At 44.8% G+C, this 21641-nt stretch overlaps 1 protein-coding gene across 2 annotated transcripts in view; it reads left to right on the forward strand.

Annotated features, from left to right (window-relative positions):
- NUP107 (nucleoporin 107) overlaps nucleotides 1-21641 on the forward strand; it is a 528088-nt gene that overhangs the window by 461620 nt on the left and 44827 nt on the right. For both annotated transcript variants that reach the window (XM_085653472.1, XM_085653473.1), the window contains exons 24-25: nucleotides 7717-7877; nucleotides 12238-12363. In XM_085653472.1, coding sequence (XP_085509598.1) covers nucleotides 7717-7877; nucleotides 12238-12363 — 287 coding nt within the window. The remainder of the gene's footprint in view (nucleotides 1-7716; nucleotides 7878-12237; nucleotides 12364-21641) is intronic.

Consider the following 21641-nt stretch of genomic DNA (forward strand, 5'->3'; position numbering starts at 1 on the left):
GCATGTTGCAGAACACCAAATGAAGTCACTTAAAACCAGCTGTGCTCAAAGTCGAGTGTACAGACCCATCCATGCTCTTGTGGCTGCTACCACATCAGGTCATAGTCATGGTCCAAGTCATCAGGTAAATCAAAGTCCAAACAGAACTCATCCCATCCTCACCACTCGCCTTCTGAGAAGTTACAAGGGCTTCAATGTACTTCCAGTTCTCTGATGCACACCAACTTTTCAGGGTCTGTCAGTGATGCCACAACAGATTGAGCCTTTTATGTAGGCTATGCTGTGTATGTTTGGCACCCTGTCCACTCCCTCTGGTGCACCTTTGGGCCCCACAAATCTGTAGAGGCCTCCTGTCGGGTTTACCATCGGGGGGGGGTTGCTCTCCGTTAGTATGTTGCTCCTAACCTGATTCGATACCAGAGCCTACTCCTTGGCTGGAACCACTATCCATCTGGTTTCTGCCACGTGCGCACTGGCCCTGACGACACCAGAGGTGGACGTCTATCCTATTTTCCTGTCTTACTCTGAACAAAATCTGTCTTGACCTCGGCTGAAGTCGTATCCCAGCCCATTCTGACTCTGATAAAACTGTGCCTTTGCTGAGGACCTGCCCTTGCTCCACCAACTTTTCAGATTGGACTCTGACCATAGTCAACCAGCTTTTGGTGACAATGGTGATGATGGGGATGAATTTACTCCACAATATGATTGACAATTTTTATTTGGCTCTATAGTAGGCCAGTGGATTGGACCCTTTGTCTAACACAGGGTTGGGTTCTCCTCCTGGTCCTTCAATGGACGAGACAGACTCATCCGTTGTAGTTATAAGGGGAGGGGATGAAGTCCTAGAGAAATACTGTCTGTTGACGTGAAAACGAATGTCCTCACTGACGTTTTGCTACCTGGGCTGACCTCGTCCAAGCCCTCACTGCAATTCAACAGAGTCCTTACTGACACCCTTGTGGGTACTTGCCTAAAGCCTATTCTTGCCTGCCTGTAAACAGATAGGTACCACAACGCTTCAGACCTGCTCCAGGTGCTCATGCCTTCCTGAAGCAGCATCCTACTCCTAAGTGCCTGGTAGGTCAGACATCTACTTGTGGGGTTGATCCCAATTATTTCCCTTCCCACCTCCCACCAGATAGAATGAAAAAGAATTGAGACCTGGGGAAAGAGAATCACTAGCTGTTTGCTAGATTGGTAGTCCAATACATTATGGGACATGGTAACTAAGATCTTGCCAGCAGTCCCAGAGGAATTTGGCAGCAATCTGACTCAAACCATTTAGGATGGCCAGATATGTGATGTGATCAGGGCTGGACATGACAAACTTATTAGGTAGAGCAGTCAGGACTAGTGTGGTGCTCAGGCTCCACGTGTGGATGAGATCCTCTGTCACTGGCTTCTTGTGTGATGTTCAGGCATCATGGATATGCCTTTTTACAGGTCTCACCTGTATGGCGAGAAGGACAACCCCACCCTATAGTGCTTTTAAAAAGTAGTAGAGCTACAGCGCGCTACCTTTGTCCTTCCACACCGACATTGCAGTACTGCTAACCGTATCGCGCCTTTCAAGGCTTCACTAGGAGTTTTGCCTATAGGCAATGCCTAGGCTTGCCACCTCAACAATGGGCACCTCTATCCTTTGGGGTTCAGGGGTTCAGGGGTCCAGCAGACAATCCATCCCGCAGGGCCAGCAAACCTCCCAGTCTCTGGCCCCTGCGACAGCAGCCTCCAAGCTGTTTAGTTTCACTTAGCGGCGCACAGCCACTTGGTGGGAGGCAGGATCAGTCCTTTTCTTTGTGTGGAAGGCCACAACAATCGGTACATGTTATTGGATATTGGAACGGGGCAACGCCTAGCCATTCCTTTTTAATATACCGCCTTCTCCACCTACACTAGAGTAGCTTTTGGAGGACAGTTAGTCCAGTTTGCTGTAGGAAGCTCAGGTTCTTTTTGCAAAAGGAGCCACAGAGAATGCCCTGCCTCAGAACTTGGAACTGGGTGTTATTTCCGTTATTCTACTATACTGCAGATGGGTGGAGCCCTTCATCGTATTTTAGATCTTTGACCTCTCCATTTCTTTCTGTGGAAGGGCGATTTCAAAGTTCTCAAACTGGGTCATGTTCTATCTGCCCTGCATACAGTAGCCTGGATGGTAGTGTTAGACCTGCAGGGCAACTACTTCCATGCTCCAGTCTTGTAGGCTCACAGACGCCACTTGCGGTTTAAATTGTGCCACAAGCGTTTTCACTTTTGCATGCTCCCCTTCGGTCTCACCAGTTCCCATCAGGTGTTCAAGTAGATGGTGGTGGTTGTCGCAGCATTCCTTCGGAGGTCAGGTGTACCAGGCTTCCCCTTCCTCGACGACTTGCTTGCCACAACCAGTTGTCGACCACCTCCAGGCAACCGGGAACTTCCTGACATTGTTGAGATTCACTATCAACATGCCTGACTCCTTCAGAGACTCCCTTCCATCCTGGATACAGAGCATAACCGGGCCTTTCCTTCGAATGATAGTCAAGGACATTCAGGCTATGATCCCTATGTTTCAGTACCAAGGGAGCCTGTCCGATTCCATCCAGGTGTAGGAGGGGACTGCAAAAGATCTTCAGTGGTGGCTATTTGACTGCAGTTGGAATCCTGGTAGACCCCGTTCCCTCTGCTGTGTTGGAGTGGTCATCTGGGAGAGGTGGAGATCAGAGGACTCTGGTCTCCAGAGAACCTCTGTCTCCACATCAACTTGTTTGAGATACGAGCCATTTATTTTGGCGTTGAAAGCCTTCCACCTGCCTATCAGTGGGAAGCTGGGACAGGTCCTCGAGGATAACAGCACCACCATCTGATATTGCTACAAGAAGGGCGGGGTGTGATCCTGGGCCCTGCACCTGAAGACCTCTGGAACTGGCTGAATCATCAGGGCATTTCCCTGATTGTACACCACCTGGTAGGACATTTAAACATTGGGCAGGTAAAATCAGCTGGCGATGTCCAACAAACTACGAATAGTAGTTGCATTCAGAGGTAGCATAGAGCGCCTTACAGCAGAGGTAAGAATCCTGGTTCGATCTCTTCGCGACTGCAGAAAACTCGCAATGTCTACATTTTTGCATGCTGGAGTTTCCATGCGGCTGCCTGAGACTCTTTCCGTCTGTAGCAAAGCATGGGACTCTTGATTGCCTTTCCACTGTGCAGAGTTTAAAAGGACTGGGCCCAAGTCATTCTAGTGGTCCAGACTGTCCTCTGATCAGGCTGCTGCTTCGGTAGGAACTTCTGTTGCAGCAGTAGGGTGGAAATCTTGCAATTGGACCTGCACGATCTATGCCTCCATGTGTGGAGATTGAGCAGCAGTAGTTGACTGCTTTGTATTACTTCCCGAAGTAGTAGAGGTCATCCATGCAGCCATGCTTTGTTCTACAAAGTCTGTGGCTTGGTGTAACACCTGTAGTACGGACCCGTTTCAGGCTAACTGTCATATACCTTATTTTTTGATGTATCTTTGACCAAGCAAAGACTTGCTGTGCACATAGCTAAAAGTTATCTGTTACGCGTTTTGGCCTGTTTACATTTACCAGACCAACCGTTCTTATTTAAATCACCTGTTGTGATTCTTTTTTGTTAAGGTATACTCCACATGTTTCCTCCTAAACACTTTGTAATGGCTCAATTGGGCCTTAATTTAGGTATCGGAATGCACACTATTTTAAACCTGAGGCACTTTTTGCTGTTTTTGTTCATTTCATTTGCATGTCGCACATTTACACGCTTCTGTATAATAAGTGTTTTGCTTCACATTGGATTCATTTGGCGAACTTTGCACTTGGGAATAACCGCACTACTGTTCAGGTTCTTTTTTCGTTCCCATGCGGACACGCTCATTACATGGACAATGTCCTGATTAATCTACTACACGCACTGGACACAGTTTATTTATACTTAGCAAGCACCATGACTTTTGCATGATGAAGAACACTTCACTTATTTTTTTTTTTCACTCACTAGCTTTATTTTCTGTTGAATCCTAATATGTCACTTCGGCAATCTTGAACAGACACTATACCCCAGGGTGTGGGGTGACGGCTGATATGATAATGGAATGGTTTCCCCATAACTACTTCATGTATTTTTGAAGAAATTTCCTCTGACGAGGGCTCGTTAGCCCGAAATGCATCGGGAGGGATGAAGGAAATGATTGATGGCCATACTTAACAGTGTAACCGGAGTGCTACATCACTGTTGACACGTTAATGATATGACAATAAAATATTGAAGATGGCTTATGATGAATAAAGACGACCTAATCTAAAGATGAAAGTTTGCGTTTCAACCATTTTTTGGATCACCATTCAGTAATTTTAATAAACCCGGAAAATGGGACCAACGCAGTGCTAAGTGGTTCGGACCCTAACCGGGGACGCTACATTTGAATTGGTACACTAAACTCGTTGACCAGAGTGCGAAACCCCTGGAGCACGCGACAAACTGATTACCATACTAAAACTTACAGAACATGAGTAGTGCGTGTTCTACCACTTTTTTCATTGAGTCACAGTATCGCCATCAAAAATATGGAGTAACTCAATTACAACAGCTCAAAACAGTACAAGACTGGATTTTCAACGCCCACCAACAGATTTGAACATGCTGTTGCATCTCCCAAGTGCTAAGACAGCACAAAGGTAATTTGTGGTTCTGGAGTTGGGAAGGCCAATGGCTAACATAAAAAACTGAAGTCTGAATTGGGTCAGAAATATGTTTAGTTTTTGTACATCTCCATTAAATCGCTGTAAAGGAGTTGCTAGATGACTAGTTATTAAGAGTGAAAGAGTCTGAGCTAAAGGATAATTAGTGACAGTAGTCTCAGGAGTGCTAGCATTCCCTTGCTTGTAACTGTTGTAATTGCTGCAACATTCCTCCTGTGTGGGCCCTCAGCTTTTGGTTCTCCGCATGTGACAACGCGGCCTGCCGCTGCACATCCCTTTGTTTTATTGAAGACTGATGTCTCGAATATTCCTTTAGCCATGCTTCCTGGACCATCTAGCATGAACTTTGCGTTTTCGTTACTTGATCGCAGAGGTAGCATAGAGCCTTCACTCTCCCAAAGACATCTGACCACCAGTGAGGTTGATTTAATTATGGCCACCCTGTGACTCCAGGGGAAGAGTGTCGGAAACAAACCACTAAACACAAAACCAACTAAAAAGACAAAAAAAAAGATACAGGTGCACGTTTGTATGTGGAAAAAACAACAGTTTATCTAACCACTGCATTTTTTTAGGATCTCGCGCTGCCTCAGCAAAATGTTTTCATATTACACAGAAGCAGGCCTTGTGTGATTTTGTGTAAATGCTGAAGATGAGGCAAATAATGGAAGCCTCCACTAGATAGAGCCATATGCTTAATAGGAGTTTGAGACATTTCTGTAATTTGCTTCCGTGTAGTTATACCATATTTTCCCGAATTTGCACAAAATGCACATCAGTTATTTTGTGCTATATTTTAGTGTGCAGTGGGTTGTGAGGACGAATTTAAAAACACACCACAAGCAACTGTTTGCGTTCCGATCCTGTGCGTTTGTGGTACATTTTTACAATGAATGGTGCCATTTGTGGTAAGTTTGTAGTGTGAATGCTGCGTACTTGCATGAAGTGGCCTAATGGCGTCATTTTGAAAACTACACATAACAAGCATATGTGAAAATCCTGAAATTACGTAAATAATGCCAGCGTTATTTAATTTTTGCCCAGGCCCAATATTGAAAGTGCTTGTACATTTTTCCAGGACAGGGTTTCTTTGTGGGCACTTTGATGCTCCTTGAGCATTACAAAGAGGACTCTTAGGTGAATGGTCAAGTTTTTTTTCTCATGACAAAGACCAGGAGGGCCAAGCTTTTCTTTTCAGGTTTAAGTTTTAATGTACTTGTCTGATTTCCTAACATGACTCACACCCTCAGAAGGACTGCCACACAAATGGGCTGCTCGGTGTAATAGAGATTATGGTGAATAATTCGACCATTGTAACCTAGTGCCCGTTCTGGGCCAACCCACTTATCCTAGTCCCACTTTAGCTCAGCAATTTGACGTAAGAATTTTAAAACTTCTTGACTCACCATGCAGGTCCTATATTATCTTCTATTTGGTGCATAACGCGATTCCGCTGTTTTCGGCATTTTGTGTGACATTCACTCAGTGCAAGTGCAAATTGCTGCCTTATGATGTGTTCTTTTCTGCAGAAAGTGCTCACAGTTGCAGTTTTTTTATAAAGATGATTTGACGGGCACTGCAGGGTTCTTGTGTATCCCTGCTGCTATTTAATACATTAAGCCATCTCCTCAACTGCTAGAGACTTTGGATGTTAGAGTTCCAGCTACCCACAGATGCTACAGTGGACTGAAGGAGGGTGGTGGGGGTTTGTTTTCATAAATGGATCAATAAGAACCGATTGAGACAGAGTGCCTCAAAAAATGAGTTTTTGCTAGTTTCCTCAGACCATTGGCCAAAAAAACTGCTCTAACCAGCACTTTTTTGTTCAAAGGGGTATTGCCAATATCTATGTAAAGGAAAAGGTGAAAACTTTGGATGTATTTTTGATGAGCACATATCATTTGATTCATGTGAACTGTTTTTTATTTAGAATTTAGTTAACATCTTATCTTGCGTGATAAGACTGGTTACCTGCTCTGTATAGAGAATGTCAAACATTGTTAGAGTTATCATTAGTTCGAACTTTGGATATGGGAATGACATATTGGCAGTGATGTCTAACCCTTTGTTAATAAGTCGCAAACCCTACAGAACTCTGCACTAATGGCAATTCGTGATCTACCTAAACCACCTCATTGTTCTGATCATCCGCAAGAATTGAAATGGTTGCCTGTAGCCTCCCGAATTGCCTTCAGGAATGCTTACTCTGACTCATAACGGACTTCACAAACAATGCCTGATATTTGAAACAAATTATGCCCAAGGATTGCTATAAGGCAGGAGGGAAAATATTTATTGGGGCCTCCCAGAAGTGGCAGATAAAAGGTTAAAGGGCAAATCCCAAGCACAGTATGGAATGTGTTGCTTTAAGACCTGGGATTCCTGCAACAGATCTTCCGCTTTGGGAATGCCCTTAAGAACTTCTAGCATCCCTTACTAATGTTCAACGCTTAGTCACCCTGGGGGTCTTTGGTACTTTGTAAATCTTTTCAATTGATTTATTCTTGATCTCATTCACATCTCAACACCCATTTCTAAAAATTAACTTTGGATGAAATGTTCGCTTCAGTTGGCATGTTTTAATTTGTATTACATTTGTTTTACCAACTGTTTTTATTGTGGGTTTTTTTTAAGTCTGAGTTGGGTTTTCTTATTAATTGATGGGATCTGTTCCTGTTTTTTCTATCTACTCTCCAAATGCAGTTTCTGTTTTGATGTTAATTCTCTGGAAAAAATGGTTGTAGCTGAGCATTCCATGAGAATATCCCTAAAACTTTAGGTTGTGTTCTGAATGGCCTTCTATTTTGTTGAGGCTATGTACACTGCTAAACATTAAATACTCGTCAAACATCCAGTAGGACTGCATTGAGGTTCAGTGTAATGTTGTTAACTGCTTTTCATCCTCCTGCAAAATGCCACCTGATCCCTTTATTACCTGTCTGCAGAATGGACTTCGAATTGAGTCCAGCAGGAACAGAAAGTAACATTTGTTTTATATACTTTTGTGATGCAGCAACCAAGAAACATGAAGCAGCAAAGGAGGTATTTGCAAAAATTCCCCAGGATTCGATTGCTGAAATTTATAATCAGTGGGAAGAGCAGGGGATGGAGAGTGAACTTCCTGCAGAAGACGACAATGCTATAAAGGAGCACTTGTGCATTAGGGCCTACTTGGTGAGATAAGATGAGTGCAGTAGCTGAAGTAATTTTTTCTATGAAATGCATCCCTCATTTACATATATTTGCCTTTGCACGATAGTTAGTCACCCAATCCTTATCCAATGCTCATCTGACAAAATTTCCACTTCAACCATTCGTAAGAAATATTGGAGAACCAAATTTTCTTTTCTTGGAACTAAACGTTTTTATTGACCTGTGTATTAGACTTAACCGCAGCCAAACTGCTAACCCCCTCCAAAGGTTAACTTCAGAAATTTGTACATTTGATCTTTTCCACATTACTTCACCGCTGAATTTGTTATTGCATGGCTTGTTTTTCTTTTTTTCTTCCTTTCAATATTGACTCTGTAAACTGCTTTTGACATTAGGACTTGGTGTTAAGAACTCTGAAATACTTTGTAAATGTTGCACCAAACGGACAATTTAGACTCTTTGATTACAGAGCAGCCCAAAGTACTTCACTATGGATGCGGGTCCCCCATCAATCACCCTCAGGTGTTTTAAGTAAATTTTTTTTCATCTGGGTTTGTTCATTCTGTTTTTGTTTTTTTTGCTTGCTTCTGGGCAAACACTGCATTTAATTATGAAGACTTTTCAAGAAACAGGTTATAAAAAATTAACAGGTCTCATCATTGAAAGGTGTTAGCCAACCTTCTGAAAGTGCTGGAAAGCATTACCCAAAAAAACAAGCATTTGCAATGCAATAGGTCTAGCATTTGTTAAAGTTAGAGCTGTTTGCGTTAAAAATTACAATGTTTTTTACTTTTGGTTTTTCATACCAATGGCAATAGTGCTATGTAAACATAATTACTCAACTGTAAATAAACAAACATAAGTAAAAAAACATTGTCATTTTCAACACAGACAGCTCTAACTTTAACAAATGTGAGACCTATTGCATTGCAAATGCTTGTTCACTTCTGTCTGAGGTCTGATGTACTAAACCCTGAAGGAATGAGCATTAGACAACATTCTGTTTCTAAACCGCGTATATCCTGCATTGGGCTTCTAGAGCTTCATGGGTCATTGTAGAATTGCACAGTGATGCTAGGAGATGCTGCTCTTTCTGATTTTCCTCTTCTTTTTTTTTTTTTTGTTACTAAACTTTGCATCTGCAGTTTCCTTTTCACCCTAGATAAATAGTACGCCCAGTTCCTTCTGGCAGTCTGCAAGAGTCAGTAACCAGATGGAAATGCCATATTTGGCTGAAATGTTGTGTTGCCTCCTTAACCTTCCGCAATGACAACAGTACCTCTTGGGCAGGAGCAGAAATGTTTTTTGGCCCCATAGCTGCCATGTTCCGCCAGTCTTTACTTTTTAGCCAACAGCGGATTGAAATCTGGGAGTAGTAGTCCCATACTTCTCTTTGGGCAAATGAAACAAAGTCACAGAAAGAAAGGTGATGATGCTTAAACCATCTGGGTGGTTGAAGGTGTTACATGTGGATTTGGGACCCGTGCCAGGTATGAACAAGACGCATGAGGGATCAGTTTGATTAATTTCTTTGCTTATTAAACTTTTGTTATTGGAATGATGTGAAAGATTTACCCATGCAAGTGCCTCTGGGTGCTCAACTGACTGTATATAATAGTACAGCTGCTGTGGGAGAGTGCAGGTGGCTATACTGATGAGCAGATAGGTGGTTACAGGTGATAACAGACATAAATCGTACTGACAGATAAGAGTGCAGTATACACTGCAAAAAAGAGGCTATGGATAAAAAGCTACCTAAAACAAATTAACCTCTTAAAATCCTAAATGCAATTCTCAACTGTTCCAGGGCTCGTTTAAGCAATTTTATCCACCTACAACCGTAAGGTATTTGGAAACCAGTGCTCGATGGTGGGCTTGGGTGCATGCCGATTATCTTTGTTTGCCCTTTATTTTTGAAGACTACATTTTCGGGTCAATTTCTGTAGTCGATTTCCACTATTACCTATCACAATTGAGTGTGTGATGTAGAATAGGCCATCGTGAAGCAGGTATCGCAAGAGCTAGCCTGATGCTGAATCTGTAGACCACAGAACCTCACTGTGGCCAAGAGCAGATCAGAGGGGAAGGGCTGGAAAGGTTTATTATTTCATGAGACTGTTCTAAGGACCAAGTAGTTTATGCTGTAGGATACAAACCTTCTCTGGAAGCACAGAATCCTTGCCTCTCAAATTTAATAGGAAGCAGAGTATACAGTGGGGTAGAGTGTTTTAAAGGAGGCCGGGGAAATGCTTTGAAAATGCACCTGATAACTATTAGAGATCGCGGTAGGAAAAAATATTGTACAGCACGAAGAGGTCCAGCGAGCAAGCACTTTATTTCAAGCAGAGTTCACGCTGTGATTAAGTGTTTTATAGGGAGCAATCAGCAAAGACGTCTCTGGAATGACGGTCTTTGTAAATAAGCAGAGAACACTGTGATAATGTGCAATAAAGAAAACAATCCGTAGTGAACTGGGCATTGCACGCACTGCCACCAGGCACATCATTGGGTCTGGCATTCTTTAGAGATAAACTACTCTGAATGCCTGGAGCACGCTTTTGGGGGATTAATCGTCCCGACAGTGCAGGAGACCTTATATTATTGTGAGCCCGCCCCACATGAGCTCCAAGCTCGTTCAGAGATGCAAACCGTTAATAAATCGCTTCCTGCGGATTTGCTGTATTTCCGACTCCTACATATGCGACAGTGCGCCATGGGCCTGCCCACACACGTTGTCACCAATTTTTTTCGGGCATAGGGGCCTTGTGGTTAATCCTCCATCAATAAATGCATGTAATGAAAGTTGTCAGAGAGATGATAATGCTTTGCCAGCAATAAAAATCAACAACTCCTCAAAACCGCATTCATCTATAACTAAACCATGGAAACCTGCGTGTCTCTTTCCTTCTTTCATTTAGTTGCTTCCCTGTGAAATGGATCCAAAACAAACAAGCCCGTGAGATGGCGTCTCGTGTAATTAACAGGCAGAACGGGACAGTGCAGGCAAGGGGAAAGCAGCCAATTGAATTGAAAAGTACGTTTGGTCACAATGATGGAACGGCAGAAGAAAAACAGACGTCTTCTTAAGCAAGCGATCTGCTTCGTGCGTGTCCCAGAGCCCGGCAAATCCGCTTCCTTTCACTAGCACATCTTCCCATACTGGCCTCAAACCAGAATTAGCTTCCCAACCATGCAGGATGGTAACTCAGGACAGCAAATACGTCTCAAACGAAACACACTCCGAATATTCTGCGGTATAATTGCTGAGAGATTTTGCCATAAAACAGCAAAATAGTAGATGGATGCTAATAAGTGACAGGTCCTTCACCTTTGAACCCCCCACCCCGAAAACATTCTATTAATCCTGGAGTTATTTCCGCAGAATTTAGAAATTTCGGTGGAGTGTACAAGAGTATGGGGCTGGAGACAGGTTTGCATTTTTGGGAACGAATAATGGTCTTTCGCAAGTTTAACAAGCGACAGGGAAAGTGATCACTTTCGCGATCGCTTGAAAAACAAAGAAGCCCGCAAGTGGTACGCGCGCCACAGCGAGCCATGTGGTTTCAATTATCACGCCTGTGTCTGGACACGATAATTGAAACCACATGACGGCCGGTGAGTGTAACAGACACCAATAGGCCATGGGCGGAGCAATGCGCCCGCCTTTGGCCTATTGCGTGCTCTGTTTGTAAAAAAACACGCACGTAAAGCCCAATAGCGTAGGCCAAAAGGAAAAGCACACGCACGAGTGTGTACGATTCCTGGCTCGATTTTAGAACCCTGTACAAGAGGTCTCTTGCTGCGCGAGCAGTGCTGCGCACTGCATCTCTAGGCGCGAGACCTAAAAATGGTTGTTACCAATGTTAAACAATTTTGGCAAAAATATTCCAAAATTGCTGGCCCTAGAGCAGGGTTTTCCAAAGTTAGTTTTGGAGGGCCGGATCCATGCTCGATTTTTAAGATAACTGCACTTATCTAAATGGGGATATGCTAAAAATCTGGCATGGATCTGGCCCTCCAGGACCGACTTTGGCGAACTAAGCCCTGACTTGATGGCTTATAGTAATGCCAGCATGATAATGTGTGGTAGCCCTATATATTTTTTTTCACTTTAAATTTACTGTCCAAGATTGCGGAAGCAGTAAATTAAAGCCTTAAAAAGTGCACAAAATGGCATGAAAGAGAAAAGAGCGGCCTCACAGCAAACTGCATCGGATTTTGAGGATGGAACACCCATGTATTTCCAGTGCCGCCTCCTGTCCTTTCCAAATCAGTTAAATGCTGCAATTGTATCGCTGCTATTTTCCTTAGACGGGACAAAGTAATGCTTGGAGGGTTATTTTTCCAATATTTTCCCACTGAAAGTGCTTTTATTTTTCAGGAAGCCCATGAAACGTTCAACGAGTGGTTTAAACACATGAATTCAGCTCCTCAGAAACCGACATTGGTTGGACAAGCATCCTTCACAGAAAAAGTGGCCCATGAGCACAGAGAAAGTAAATACGAGGTATAGAAAATAGCTGATTGTGACATGTAACTATTTTATGCCTAGTCTTTGATACTGTATCACTTGGATGTTCCTTTAAAGAACATCAGTGGGAATAAACATAAGTTTAGATGTATAAACATAAAGTTTTTCTAAAACAAATAGTACAAATTCATTGCTTTCAAGATTCTTACTTACTTTTTTCAGAGGTCCTTGCTGAGTTTCAGGCAATCAAAGCTAAAGTCAAATACATCTTGGACACATTAGAGCAAACCTAAAGAAATTGTAGCGGGCACAAATTAATGCCAGTCTGAGTATGGGGGTTGTAATTTGCCAGTCATAACTGCAGTCCCCTTTACCACCACAAGGGTCACTGTAGTCCATCTGCTGCATGAGGAAAGATGCCATTTGTCCAAAATAGAGCATATTGCCAAAGTACAGAGGAACTGATCTTTGCCTATTATTGTATGTATACTTTTTTTCTTAAGACCACACACGCCTGCAGAATTCTGTCAATATATGATATCTTGTCCAGCAGTGCAGGAGCACCTGCAGAAAGAGAAGCGAGCTGGGCTAGGGCCACAATCTACTCATTTATGGATCTATGGAATGTACCTGCAGAGTGCATTATGAAGTTGTCGCATGTTCAAACGTGATGGACAGTTGAGCAGATCAATGATGTAAGCAATTGTTTTGCTCGCTGTGGTGCTCATATGGTGTACATTTAACTCTAAAAAGATCCAAGGAGTCTCCTAATGCCAAGATACCCAGAGGCAAAGCACTCGTGTCAGCACCCAAAATATAATTAGTGACAATAATTTGCTCTTGATAGGGCTAAAATAGTTCTTAAACTTCAGAGAAGATTCTGGGTCATCTGAGATTGAATGGACAATAAAATGATTGACCCAGGTAGTTGAGATTGAAGTTTTCTAATAAGGTAGATGGTAACCAAACAAACGGATAAAACGTATGTTATCCAGTATTAGGGTATCTTTCATAGATTCACATGCCTGAATCATTCCCCGTCGTCGGGATGGGAGTCCCCGGTACATAAATAAAGTAATGTCTCATTAGACATATAGAGTAATAGGCCAAGGGCCTCACCTTAGTAACATATCCATATCCTTTTGTAAAAAAGGACCAAACTTTGGAGTAGAGCCAATCAGCTATCACCACCCTCTGGAACCTTCTTGGAAGGAGCTCTAGTCCCTCAGATTTTCTACCGCATGTCGTGCTAAGGGAGTCTCCTCTGAGCTCTGCTCAGCTTTCCTTATTTTTGGATTTCCAGTGCTTCTTACTTCAATTTTCCATCTTCGGGGTGAGGTTCTCCAGTTCTTCATGGCAGATACTCCAAAGAAAGGCCTTTTTAGGCCTTGTGCTTCCTGTGGAAAAAAGAGACTTCTTGTGGATGACCAACACAAGGATTGTCTCTACTGCCTTTATCCGGATCACTCCTCAAATGACTGTAAGGTATGTCGTACCTTCTCCTCAAAGACCCTCAAAGATCGTGAGGGACGCCTCTTAATTTGGCTGCAGAGGCTTAAAGACAATAAACAAGTACTGTCTTCTGAGGAGAGTGAGGGCTCTTCCATATCTTCTCAGTCCTCTCAGAAAAGATCAAGGGAGGCTTCTCCAGGCCCTTCGTCGCAGCCACCACAAAAGAAGGTGCATAAAAAGTCTTCAGAGGTACATCCCAAGGCTCTTTCAGCGAAGGTTTCTCCTCAGGAGGTTCTTCACACCTTCAAAAAGCCTTCTTCCACCCCGTCGACGACGGCCTCAACGACCAGGAAATCTCCCATCTACAGCCTTGTGTGTGAACTCGTCGATGACGACTGTTTCAACTTCTGTCGCGTCTTCTTCATTATCCACGTCAACGACGACGACTCCCATCGTCGACAGCCGGTAGGTCTGTCTTGTCGACGCTTAAGATAAAGAAGTCATCGTCCAAACTACCGTCGACGCTGCGATAGCCGACAACTGTGTCGACGACAACACCGTCGATGAAGACTATCCCGTCGACATCCACTTTCTCGTCATCAAAGACTCCGTCGACAAACTCCATCGACGACGACAACACAGTCGACGACTGCTCCGTCGACAGGGGACTCCGTCTACGGTGTAATCTTCGACGGTGAAGCGTCGACGGAATCCCCGTCGACGCTTCACCGTCGACGGGCGCGTCAACGATGCGGATTCCAATCTAAAAAGTACATGCGTACATCAAAAAACGTACGTTGACGCCGGCCCTGGCTTCCCCTAGTAGGGTCCAGCTATTGTCTCCAGCACACCGTTTGGAGGAAGAAGATTCTGATAATGGCAGTATGTTTAGGACGGCGACAAGCCCATCTCAACTTAATGTTAAGTATCAGGACAGTTCAGACTATGAGGATCAAGTACAGGAGGATCAGGCAGTTTATCCTGAAGAATGCCATCCGCCTCCACCTCCCATGGTTTGTCTGCCTGCATCTTTAGTTTCTGATCTGCAATTCCTCATTACGGACTATAAGCAGAGATTTTCCACTTTTGCAACGTCTCCGCCTCCAGCTGTGTCTCCACCGCCAAGACCACAGCCTCCACCTTTAAATTTGCAGTATGGGCCTGTCACTTCACCACCTCCGCTTTCTACAGACGATGAGGAGGCGGATCCACATGAGGAAGGGGAACTTCAAGATACCCAATCTACTCGTGATGAGTGGGACGATTATTTACTCCCCTGTCCAGCTTCCCCCGTGCCCGCTCAAGCTGACTCGCCTCCTGAGGACATTGGGGGATTTCACAACATAGTGGAAAGAGTGGCGCAGCGTTTCCAAATACCTATGCCTTCACACCAGCAGGATTGCTTCCTCTATGATTTTAAAGAGCCCTTTAAAATATCAGTCCGATCTATCCCTATTATAGATCATATATGGGATCAGTGTGTTAAAATAATGCAAAACCCTTCCTCGGTGTCCCCAGTATTGCCTCGTCTGGATAAAAAATACAGAGCTCCAGATACTGCTCCAGCTTGCCTAACCGGACATCCCAAACCAGACTCAATCCTCACACAAGCTGCTCAGCGGAAATCGAATAATACTTCCGCTCTGCTGACCGCTCCTCCGGACAAAGACGGTAGTCTGCTTGATAATATCGGAAAACGTTTCTCGTCAATATCCGCATTAACAGTGCGTGCATCCAATTCCTTGGCACTGTTAGGATGCTATCACAGGCAGATGTGGGCAGATATCGCTCCATATCTTGCAACCATGCCTGATGATTCAAAGGAAGAAGCAAAAAAGAGGGCGAACGATCTGCATCCGAGATAATAGACTGTGCGATGGATATCGCCTCTACTGGATTTCGCCAACTGGCTGGCGCAGCTGTACTACGGCGCCAGGGTTGGTTGAAGGTGACTTCATTCCGACCGGAAGTGCAAACAAAAGTTTTGGACATGCCTAATGATGGTCAGCGTCTTTTCGGAACACACATTGATGAAGCTCTTCAGGGTATAAAAAAGGATACCGACACAGCTAGAGCTTTGGGTACCCTACAATTCAAGAACCTACCTTTTTGGGGCTTAAGAGGACAAACATCTGCAAGAGGTGTTTACCAACACCGATCTTCCTATTCTTCCAGTCAGCAATATCGGCCACAATACCAGCAACTTCAACAACACCTATCAACCTACACTAAGTCCTCCTTTCGTGGCAAAGGAGGTCGACAGAAAGACGCTGCTCGGCGACAATGACTTTCCACTACCGCCGGTCTCCATCTCCTCTCTGCCCTCAAAGGTTGAAGAAAGAATTTCCCACTTCCTACAAAATTGGAAATAAATAACAATGGACCTTTGGGTTCTGCAACTAGTTCAATTCGGACATTCACTAGAGTTCATTCAAATTCCTCCCCAAGCCCCTCCCCGACCTATGCTTCACAAAAATGTACGTGCTCTACTCCTGGAACTTTCACTTATGCTCCAGAAGGGAGCTATAGAAAGAGTTCCTCTTCGTCAAAGGGGGAAGGGATTTTACTCCCGTTTTTTCGTGGTACGCAAAAAGGAGAAGAAATTAAGACCAATTTTAGACTTGAGAAGTCTCAACAGATTCTTAAAAAAGCAGTTGTTTCGTATGGTTACCATCCAGGAAGTACTGCAACTTCTCAATGCGGACGACTACATGGTGTCTTTAGACCTTCAGGATGCCTATTTTCACATCCCTATCCATCGGAATCACAAGAAATTTCTGAGATTTGCAGTAGCGGGCAGACATTACCAGTTCCGTGTCCTACCGTTCGGACACAAATCGGCGCCACACATTTTTACAAAATGCCTTTCTCCGGTTGCCGCATATCTCAGACAACAACACCCTCAGGTCTTTCCATATCTGGACGACTGGCTCGTCAAAGCACCCTCTTTAGAAGGCGCGTCCAGGTCTTCCGACGCCTGTCTACGGCTTTTCGATCGCTTGGGGCTCACTCTCAATCAGGACAAGTCCGTCCTCCGGCCTTCCCAGCGTATCTTTCCTGGGTGCTACTCTCGACACGACCCAGAAGAAAGCGTTTCCCTCACAAGAGCGAAGAGACAAGCTTCTTTCCTTGGCGATTCACATACGATCCAAAAAGTCTCTTACAGTGCGCCTTTTCAAATCCCTGCTCGGGATGATGTCTTCCTGCATTCTACTAGTTCCACACTGTCACCTTCACATGCGCCCTCTTCAAGAGGCGCTATCAGCTCAATGGGTCCAATGTACGGGATCATTCGACGATATCATCCAAGTGACCCCTCAGATGATCAAGGCTCTACTGTGGTGGATTTGCTCTCAGAACCTTTCTCAAGGCTTGCCTTTCTTGCTTCATGCTTCTCCACATACCATCACAACAGATGCATCCCTGGAGCTTTCCTCCAAGAACTCCAGATCAGCGGGAAATTGTCCCTTTCCGAAAGAAAACTCCACATAAATCTCCTAGAGCTACGAGCGGTTTATCTCGCTCTTCTAGCATTCCTAGCACGGATCAGAAATTCACTAGTGCTTGTGCGACCGACAACACCACGACAATGCACTATTTAAACAAGCAGGGAGGGACTCGCTCTCTAACACTTTCTCACGAGTTGCAAAAACTCTGGAACTGGTTGCTCCATCACAACATTTCTCTTCGGGCAGAGTACGTTCTGCGCAGACAACAGACAGCATGTCACGAATGGGAATTGAATCAGCGGACTCTCAACCGCTCTTCTGGACCTATTCGCTACCAAGCAGAATGCCAAATGCCAACAGTCCGCAAGCTGGCATCCCCAGAAGGGATCTCTAGGGAATGCATTTTCGATCGCATGGTGTAACGTCTTTGCATACGCTTTACCACCAATTACCCTGATTCCCAGGTTCCCAGAAAATTGAAAGCGGAACCTTTCACGCTCATCCTGATAGCTCCAGCTTGGCCACGCCAACACTGGTTCACAGAGCTTCACCTTCTCTCCCTGGAACCGCCGATCCAGTTGAAAATGTTTCCCTCGCTTCTCACAATGAACAACCAACAAGTCCAGCATCCGGATCCAGCATCTCTCAGATTATCAGCTTGGCTCCTGAGTTCAGAGAGTTCCAGGGTCTAGACATACCTCCGAACTGTAGAGCAGTTCTGGCTCGGGCTCGAGCAGACAGTACTAACAAAACATATTCCTTAAAATGGAAGAGGTTCTGTATCTGGTGCAGGCCAAACAAAATACACCCTCTTTCATCCTCTCCAGACCAAATACTGCCTTACCTTCTCCATGTGGCGAACTCTGGTCTCGCTCATGCCTCCATTAAAGTCCATCTGGCAGCAATATCCCGTTTCAGGAGATCCTTTGCAGGCCCTTCTCTGTGGTCTAATAGGTTGATTAAACAATTTCTTAAAGGCCTGTTTAGCACATTCCCTCCTGCAAAGACTTTACCTCCTTCATGGCAACTGAACACAGTTCTGGCTCAGCTTATGAAACACCCTTTTGAGCCGATACACAGAGCTGATCTTAAGTATCTCTCCTGGAAAACAGCGCTCCCTCTAGCCCTTACCTCGGCAAGGCGAGTGAGTGAACTTCATGCTTTCTCAATTCAAGACCCTTTCCTTCAATTCAAACACGACAGGGTTATACTACGCACAAGCCTGAAATTTATACCTAAGGTCCCGTCAAACTTCCATCTCAATGAGCCTATAGTGTTACGATCTTTTTTTCCAAATCCTCAAACAGTGGCAGAAAGGACCCTGCATTCTCTGTATCTTAAACGCTGCCTAAAATTCTACATTGACAAGACAAAGACTTTCCGCAAATCCAACTAACTCTTTGTGGCTTACAGTCGACCTAGGAAAGGTCTCCCACTCACTAAACAAAGTATCTCTCGCTGGATCTCCGCAGCTATTACTTTTTGTCACCAGCAAGCGGGGCAGCCCTGCATTCCAAAGTTCGAGCCCATTCCACAAGGGCAATTTCTACCTCAACGGCACTTTTTGCAGGTGTGCCCATTGCAGACATTTGCAGAGTGGCAACATGGAAGACGCCGCATATATTTACCAAGCATTACTGCCTGGATACGGAACACATGAGAGACGCTGCAGTGGGGCAAGCGGTGCTCCATCAACTATTTCATTAGAGGTGAGCCCTTCCTTTCATCCCACCATCCTTTCTTCTATACGCACATTTCTCTATTGTGTTTCTTACTATGCTATTTCATTGCTTTTTGGTACTTTCTATTTTCACGTTGATATGTTATCTGGTGAATTCATATATACTTTGCCATTCAAAATGTGCTTATCATTGCTTACTACTCTGATTCAGGCATGTGAATCTATGAAAGATACCCTAATACTGGATAAGGAATGCGTTACTTACCTGTAACTGCAGTTATCCAGTATTGGTATCTTTCATAGATTCACATGCAACCCACCCACCTCCCCTGGAAGGACTCTCTTGGGTCTCTCACTGATACAACTACTTAGCACTGTGCTTACGAAAATCTGAGGGACTAGAGCTCCTTCCAAGAAGGTTCCAGAGGGTGGTGATAGCTGATTGGCTCTACTCCAAAATGTGGTCCTTTTTTACAAAAGGACATGTTACTAAGGTGAGGCCCTTGGCCTATTACTCTATATGTCTAATGAGACATTACTTTATTTATGTCTCTGGGACTCCCATCCCGACGAGTGTGAATGATTCAGGCATGTGAATCTATGAAAGATACCAATACTGGATAACTGCAGTTACAGGTAAGTAACGCATTCCTTATCGGCATTTGTTTGTGCTTTTTCTCATTAGTATGGCAGTGCCTCACCTTCTTAATTTTGCCTTCCTTTCTCAAGGGTCTAGGAATTCAGACATTCGATTTTGAATGCTTTTTGGCAATATATAGTCAGAGAGCTGTTGGTGTTTAATTTTGAAGTGGCTTGTGCAAGTTAGTGTGAAAGTCTCTCCTGTTTGGGAAGCACTAAAGAGCCCGATTCCAAGATGGCCGCTCTGTAGCGAGGCTCCGACGGCGGGATGAATAGTCCGTTATTAATCTGCTGACCCAGTCGCTTTTGGAACACAAACGGTGCCACTGTGTCCAGGAAGCCTACAGGCACACACTTCACAAAAAACGAAGGCAGCCGCAGCTAATCTAGCGAACTACAGGGATCCGAGCAGCTGCGGAGCCCTGAGTGGAATTAGAGGTGGAGCGCGGCAAGACACCGCATCCGTTAGAGCCTGCTACGCAGAGCGGAGACTTAAGGCCAGAGACCCCAGGAAACCAAGATCTGCCCTAGAGCACCAGCATCTGCCTGCTTACTGAGACCAGTGTACCAAGTGAGGAAGAGGAGAGCGTTGTAGGGAGAAAGGACCAGTGGGGCGCAGTACCTCAAAACCCCCTGTAAGATGTGTGAGGATTTGGCAAAGCACCAGTCGGGCCGTAGCCCATTTGCAGGATTGTTTTCGGCGACCCCCGTATGCTAGGAGAGGACCGCCGTAGACTGAGCCGAGCTTGAGTGCCATGGGGGTTTATCTAAGTCCGAGCCGCCGCCGTACTGTGACCCCTTGTTTTTAGAGGGGGCCACCGGTAAAGTTACTACTTCGAGGAGTGCCAAGACTTGTGACTGGCCGGGGCGCTTCTACTGGAAGAGTCTTCACCTGTATTACCAAGGGAACCCAGTATAGCTGGAGCGGCTGCTGGTACTTATGTTGCCACAGTATTCAGGCCACCGCCTGGGAAATAGACTGAGGTCACCATCGGTCAGTTGGACCTGCACTGCGAGGGAACTGCCTCTAACTCACCACTGAGGACTGCGGGAGACACTGTTGATGTTGCGTCACCCTCGCTGGCTCCAGTAGGGAGCTGAAGAGTGGATTCACCCCAACCCTGTAGGGATAAAACCAGCTTATCAGGTCTTTGCGAGCTTAGGAGCTGCGCTGACAACTGAGAGGCCGCTGGCTGCTCGATGTGGCCCTTGAACAGCCCAACCATTCTTAACTGAGCAGGACTCGCAGGTGCGTGTTGAAGGCAAGCTGCATTGCTGAACTCTTCCATGCTGCGAGAGTCGGTAAGACATCAATCAAGACATCAATGTGGGACTCGCTGCTAACGGTGTTGCGGCAACAGAATTGTGTTGCAGCACCATATACACTTTTAACTAATCTCCTGAAGATTCAAAGGGAACTCTTGTGTATGGCCTAATAGTCAGCATTTCCTGGATTCAACCACTGTTGAATGAGGAATAATCCAGCACACGTTACACGAAAAAGAGTGGTACTGAGGTTTGCCTGACAACTACTAGAGCCCTGACCTCATGGGGATTGTGTTATTGTTTGTCAATGTTGTATTACTTTGCCTGTTAGGGTTAGAAATAAAATACTACTTATTCTTATAAAAGCAAGTATTTGACTGGGGACTGATTTATTGCTGATACTGTTGGTTCTTTGAGGGATGAATCATGTTCTCTGACCTGTATCTACATCCTTCCCCCTGCACTCCTAACACCTCCCTTCCATCGAGGGAGCCATGACTGCTTGACAACAGCTACTACTAAGTCAAGTGCAGACGGGGTAGTTAACAGGATCCATAGTAGGTCAGGCCTCGGGACATCAGGAGTAAAAGGCCTCAACCACCACAGTTGCACCCAGTAACCCCTGCATTTCTTTTAGCCCTCTGAAGGTCATGTTAGCATGGACAGCTGACTAAATGCAGGTCAGACCTACGACCATCAGTATTCTTAGGAGTTCTGTAGTGTTACATTGTGTTCGAGGCATGTGGGCTGCTGAATTCATATCTGTGCATAGATCGCCGCCTAGTGTTGGGTCCGGATGTTTGCACGTTGTTGTCCTGGAAGAGTCT

Source organism: Triturus cristatus, chromosome 4_1, assembly GCF_964204655.1.
Source record: "Triturus cristatus chromosome 4_1, aTriCri1.1, whole genome shotgun sequence".
Lineage (NCBI taxonomy): Eukaryota > Metazoa > Chordata > Amphibia > Caudata > Salamandridae > Triturus > Triturus cristatus.